Below are 6,000 nucleotides of genomic sequence, written 5' to 3' on the forward strand. Positions count from 1 at the left end.
AATACAGCCATCTGGAGGTATCCAGGAGGCACAGAAAATGTGGGTGTTTGAGCTCGGGAGAGAGCTCTGAGTGTGAGATGTTGACTGTAAGGTTATTGATACAGAGGAGTCAGAGCAGCACAGGTACAGCTCTGGACCAGATGTGACAGCCAGCTGAGAACCCCCAAGGACGGGACCTTGGCCTGGCTCTGAGCAACGCGAGGCCAGGATCCAGCTCTGCTCTGCTTACCGCGTTCCCCCAGCACCTAACATAGACCCACAAAAAAGCATTCTGCCATTTTGAAAGGGCAATCAAAGGAAGAAGACTCCAACCAAGCAGTCTGAGACGTAGCCAGGAGAGAAGGGATGAGAGATAAGCGAGTTGGGTATCACAGGAGCCAGTGCTGGAGTGCCAGGATCTTGAGGATGAGGTACATTGTATTCGTCAACAGGTCAGAATCCAGGGCCTCTTCAAATCCTACTCCAGAGGTTCCTGATTAAACGCGAATTCGTGTTGTTTCCCAGGACACATGTTAGGGCGATGAGCAGTTCTAGCTTCCCCTTGTTTAAAAATGTCTATGACACATCCAGTCTGAGAAATCTCAGTTTTTCCTCCTTGCTGGTTCCAACTATGTTTTGTCAGACAGGAGTTCCAGTTACATTGTGTTACTGGCACTGACCCCATTTTAAAGTCTCCATTGTTGAGACTCTAGCCCTAACTAAATACAATAGTTAGAATAATTCCTTAAAACACATCTCTTAATAATCAGGCTGTTTATTATCTTACTAATAAAGCTGCCTTATGATTTTCATATTAATAAGATATTTCCTGTTATCCATAGTCATTTCTTTCCTTTTCTGTTTAAGAACAGAGGCTATATTAACAAACAGTCACATTTAAGAGTACGGAGAGTACAATTAAGTTGAACAGAAAGGTGTCGTTGAATAGCAGAACTCCAGCATTGCGCTTGGAGGCCCTATTTTAACCGTTTACCAACAAGTCCGTTAACCTCTCAGAGCCTCAGTGTCTTCATCTGTAAAATGGAAATACCGACGTCTCACAGAATTTCAGGATCAAAGGAACAGTGGGGAGTTCCGGTCTAGGTCTGGACCAGCAAATTTCTTGGCAGTGGAGAAGCAAAGCACTCAGGAGAAAGCTCTTTTTGGACTATAGCGCGCTGAACAAACAGCAGTCGGGTTATTGAGGTCAAGACCGTTCATGTTTGTATTACTTACCTCACTGCTTGGTGACACATTATTTTAGACTCAGAGGATGTAGGATAGAGTTACACTCTGTGTTTAGGTATGATGGGAATCCATCCCACTCACATTTCCAGACCTGCTTTCTAGAGCTTGGGCTGGACTTTGGAATTCTTGGGGCCCAGATCCAGGAGCTCGTCAGACCCAGAATCCTGTACTTTTGAGCTGATGCTGAGGCCTAGGGTCCCCAGAGCCTCTGGGACCCCCTAAGACTCGGTCCCTTCACTCAGCAGACACTTACACGCTTGCCCACTGCTGCAGTGGAATGTTCTGCCCCATCAGTGACCCCAGTTCAGGACCCAGCCTCTCCTTCCAGGCCTGTAGGTCTGACTCTTTCACAGTAATGACACGAGAGCTTAAGACTGTGTGTTGCCACGCCTATCTTGCTCACCAGGATGTCGTGGGGATGAATGCACTAATGCTTATAGAGTGTTCTTTCTCCGGAGGAGGAGTGCCCTGATTCAGTATCATGTCATTATGACCTTGTCTTCTCCTCTTTAGTTTAGAAACTTGTGTTTGTTTAATTGAGACGGCGTGAGAAACAAGGTTCTCCTGCATCGACCTCTCCTCTGGGAAGCCTTCCTGGAACCCCCATTTGTGCTGCACAAGGTGCCCCGCCCCTGTGCTCCCACAACGCCTGCCTCCTGCCAGCATTGTAGGTGGGCCCGGTTCTTCTCCACAAGGTTCGAGAGAGAACAGAAGTTGTATCCTAGAGCAGGAACCAGCTTATCAAGCACCTGAGTGAATTCCTGGACCGTTGTTACATGCATCCTTCTCATTCTCGCAGCAACCCTATGCTCTGCCTTCCTAGAGGAAGAAACTGAGACCCATTAATGACATCAGTTGCCCAGAGTGTCACAGCCAGGAGGCTTGAGCCCAGGTCTTTTTCACCCTTGAGCCTGTAGTTGTGTCTTTAGGCCATCTGGCTCCCGTTGGGAGGGCTTTTTGGTTAATGCCTCTGTCCCCTGGGCTGATACCCTAAGTGAGCTCAGACCTCTTTGTGTGACACGGGTGGCCCTGGGTTAAAGTGCACGCCAGCTCTGCAACTGACTGGTGTGGTTAATCCCATCACACATTCTCAGAATGCTCTCATTTACTGACTAAAACCACTGATGTCATCAGGAAGTCCTCCCCACCTCGCTCTCCACTTCCCTAAAGCAGCTTATTCACTGTCTGACTATTGGTATTAAAGACTTTGTTCTGTGAAGTGGGGGGGATTACAGCCTGGCAGTCAGTGCGAATGATCAGTGGGTTGATAAGCATTAATGGAGGGTCATCCCAGCCACCGACTTCAGGTTGCATTTCCATGTCATGGAAGTTGAAGTGATGAAAACTGCCTTTGCTGAAGTCAGGAAAGCGTCCGTATCCTTTTCATAATCTCACCTTATTTACTTTCATACTGAAAGAAAGAATTCACTTTGAGACAGCAGGGTGTTGTAAACCAGTGTAAAGCATTTCTCAAGCACCTCCAATCCTTCCCCTAACGCAAAGCCAAATCATCATACCTGGGCCAAATCACCCCCATCGTCTTTCATATGATTGCCTTTCTTTAATCACATTTTAACACATGTCCCCAACCATACAGGACACATTTCAGTATTTTGAATATAAACGTTGTTAGCAAGCATACTATTCAGTACATTGATTAATGCTCCTCTAATATAAAGAGGCCTTGGTCCAGAAATCAAGACCAAGAAAAAGTGTCACTTTTGTGTTGAACTGTGGAGCTTTCTACTGCTAGACAAATTAGAGCTCCCATGATCCGCTTCCTTCCCCTTCTGGTTTATAGCGTTTGTCTTGAATTTGTTCTTTTTGATCTGTGCTTTTTGGAGGGCTGTCTCAGATCACTGGGCCAGAGCTCTGTGTGGGGCAAGAACCTATATTTGTATTTTACAGCTGGGTGCTTGGAACTAGCACAGGGCCAATCACGTAAGAGGGTCAAATGAATGCACGAATGTGCGCCCGTCTGTGTTGGAGGTATGCAATCTATAGACAGATCAGCAACTTTCATCAGGAGACTGGTGATAGTCATAGGAGATGGTGAAGGGAATGAAAGTTATTGAGCACTGTGTTGCCTGGAGCCCCGTGAAATTGGGATTCTGCCCCTATTATAAATCTGAGGACACAGAGGCTCCAAAAGGTCAAGTGAGTTGCCGGTGGTCTCATAATAAGCAAGTAGGCATTGGGGTTAGAATTCAGACCTAGGTTGGCTTGACTCCAAAACTGGGCACTCTACCAGAGTCTGGTTCATGTTGAGAAGAAATCAGGTGACTTCATCCAGCCCACTGCCTTCAGAGGAGACCACATGTAAACAGAACCGTGACTCACCCACTGATTTCTTCAGCCACAGCTTTTCCCCTGAGTCCCCATCAGCCCACTCAGTCTCTCCACTGGGAGGACTAGTGGGCATTTCAGAGGCAACATGTAGCAACCAGGACTCCTGCCTGACTCCATCCCATCCTGGCTTTCCTGTTGTTTCTATGGAGATGAAGGGTATCACCAGTCCCCTTCGGCTCGGGCCAGACTCTGCACAAAGCTCAGCTCTTTCCTTTACCCTCCACATCGGGTCCATCAGCAAGTCCCATAGGTTCTATTTCCGGTTGTATCCCAAGGCTGCTCACTGCTACACCCTCATCCAAGCTGCCCTCACTCTGCTGGCTGCTGCACAACCCCCCCTCTCTCCCCTGCTTCCCCTCTGCCTGTGTTCTGTATTAAACAGCCAGAATCATGTTTTCTAAATGTAAGCCAAACCCCATCCCTCCCCTATCTCCACCCCTCCATTGTTTTCACATTTAAAATAAAATCCAAAGCCCCACACGCCCTCCAACCAAGTCTCCAAATGCCCTCCCTCTTGCCCTGGGCATTCCAGCCACACTGACCTTGTTCTTTTACTCCCGGGCACCAAGCGACTATCTCCTTGACTTCTACACGTGCTGCTGCCCCAGCCCGAGCCTCAGAGCCTCACGCAGCCCTTGTTCTAGATAAGACCTCCCAGTGAGCCTTGCCCTGACCCCCTCTAGATAAGCCCCTTAGCTCACACTCTCTCCCTTGACCCTGCTTTTTAGCCATTGTAGCACTTAATGCCACGTGAACTCACAGCAAGCATCTATGCAGTTGAGTTAGCGAAGGTCTGTCTCCCCCACTGCAAAGTGAGTGCTGTGAAGTGGGCATTGCCCTGCCCCCGGTGCTGGACAGGCCCTGGCTCAGTGAACAAATGACCCGGTGAGCAAATGAATAAGTGTATATCGGTCCTGATTTTTAAAGTGTGCTCCTTTTTTGGTAAAATGTCCTCACGTAAACACTACTCAGCTGTAAAAAAGAATGAAATTTTGCCATTGGTAGCAACATGGATGGACTTGGAGGACGTTATGCGAAGTGAAATAAGTCAGAGAAAAACAAATACTGTGTGATATCACTTACCTGTGGAATCTAAAAAATACAACAAACTAATAAAACAAAAAAGAAGCCAACTTACAGATACAGAAAACAAACTCGTGGCTCTCGGTGGGGAGAGGGAGGGGGAGGGGCAAGATAGGGGTGAGAAGAAAAACAAGGGGTTATTTTTGGATTATATGAAATCACCTGTGAGAAACTTCCGAAAATTGTAAAACACTATAGAATTTAAAGAATCTTTCATTCAATTAAAAAAAAAATGCTCTCACTTAAATTCTTCCATGTGAGAGAAGTTTATGCTGAAGGCATTAAGGTGAAGCGGCCTGACTTGATTTTCTCATCCCTCACAGTTGCCCGAAAATTGGCTGTAGCCACACAGACGTGAGAATGTCTGATCTCATCCAGGACGAGGTGCTGAGAAGGGCGATTGAGAGTCACAAGAAGAAACGTCGTCAGTCTGACTAGGAAGACCACCTGCCTGCAGGGAACTCCGCAGCCTACCTCCTACCCCAGCCATCTGTAGAGAGGGATGCTTGTCAAAGCACTTCGACTGGCTGCATAGCATACTTTGGGGTAAAATTGAAGGTTTTAGTGTATTTGAAAGCCTTTTTCTATGTTACACTAAACATTCAAGCATATTATATTGTTTATTTTTAAGTGTTCTGCAATTTTAAATAAAACTTTGATTATCTGCGTGTGCCCTATCTGTGCGCCTCCCGAGGTGTAAATGCTTCCAGTGGTAAAGCCTGGGTGGTGCCAGGCTTCTCTATTTCTAATCCATCAGACTGCTTTTTATTATAGTTTTAACAAAAAAAATGTCTTGCAAGGCATGTTTGAAATGCAAACACATAGAAACACCCCCAACTGCAAGCATTTTCTATCAGGATAGTAAAGAATAGCATGAGGGTGTAAAGCAAAGCCGGCTTCCTTACCTATATTTACTTTGTATATTGACAGTTCCAAATATGTAAATGTTTTTGTCATTCTGATGGGCACAGAATGCTCCAGTAGCTGGCTTATCAGTGCGATGATAATTGATGCCATAATGGAAACTTCGCTGCAGCCTGCTGAGATCCTGAAGCGTCATCGGAAGCAACCACATCCTGGCTGTTCTCGGCCTTGCTCCGTGGCTTTCGGTCAGTGGCTTCAGCCCCGTGGGGCTGGGGGGTCTTCAGCCACGACATAAAGATATTGAATAAGATGTTCTGTACTGTCCCTTCAGCCCCAAAAGTCTGTAGACTTATGACCAGCAGGGTCTTTAAATTGAATACCGTTGATTTATATTCCATTTGTATAAAAAGTGCTAATCGATTCATAGTCTACATAGCAGCCTTTTATCAACTAGAATAATCAATTAAACCTACCAAA

At 46.3% G+C, this 6,000-nt stretch overlaps 1 protein-coding gene across 3 annotated transcripts in view; it reads left to right on the forward strand.

Annotated features, from left to right (window-relative positions):
* Window positions 1-5,330, forward strand: part of NSMCE2 (NSE2 (MMS21) homolog, SMC5-SMC6 complex SUMO ligase) — a 223,892-nt gene extending 218,562 nt beyond the window's left edge. Inside the window, exons 7-8 of one of the 3 annotated variants that reach the window (XR_004346450.1) lie at window positions 1,741-2,119; window positions 4,983-5,323. Coding sequence is in view for 2 of the 3 variants with exons in the window: in XM_032609945.1 (XP_032465836.1) it covers window positions 4,983-5,097 (115 nt within the window). In the remaining variant the exon portion in view is untranslated. Of the gene's footprint in view, window positions 1-1,740; window positions 2,120-4,982 lie in introns of all 3 variants that reach the window. The other 2 variants (XM_032609945.1, XM_032609944.1) reach the window with 2 other exon arrangements.
* The last annotated feature ends 670 nt before the right edge of the window (window positions 5,331-6,000 follow it).

This window comes from Phocoena sinus, chromosome 17, assembly GCF_008692025.1.
Source record: "Phocoena sinus isolate mPhoSin1 chromosome 17, mPhoSin1.pri, whole genome shotgun sequence".
NCBI classification, from domain to species: Eukaryota; Metazoa; Chordata; class Mammalia; order Artiodactyla; family Phocoenidae; genus Phocoena; species Phocoena sinus.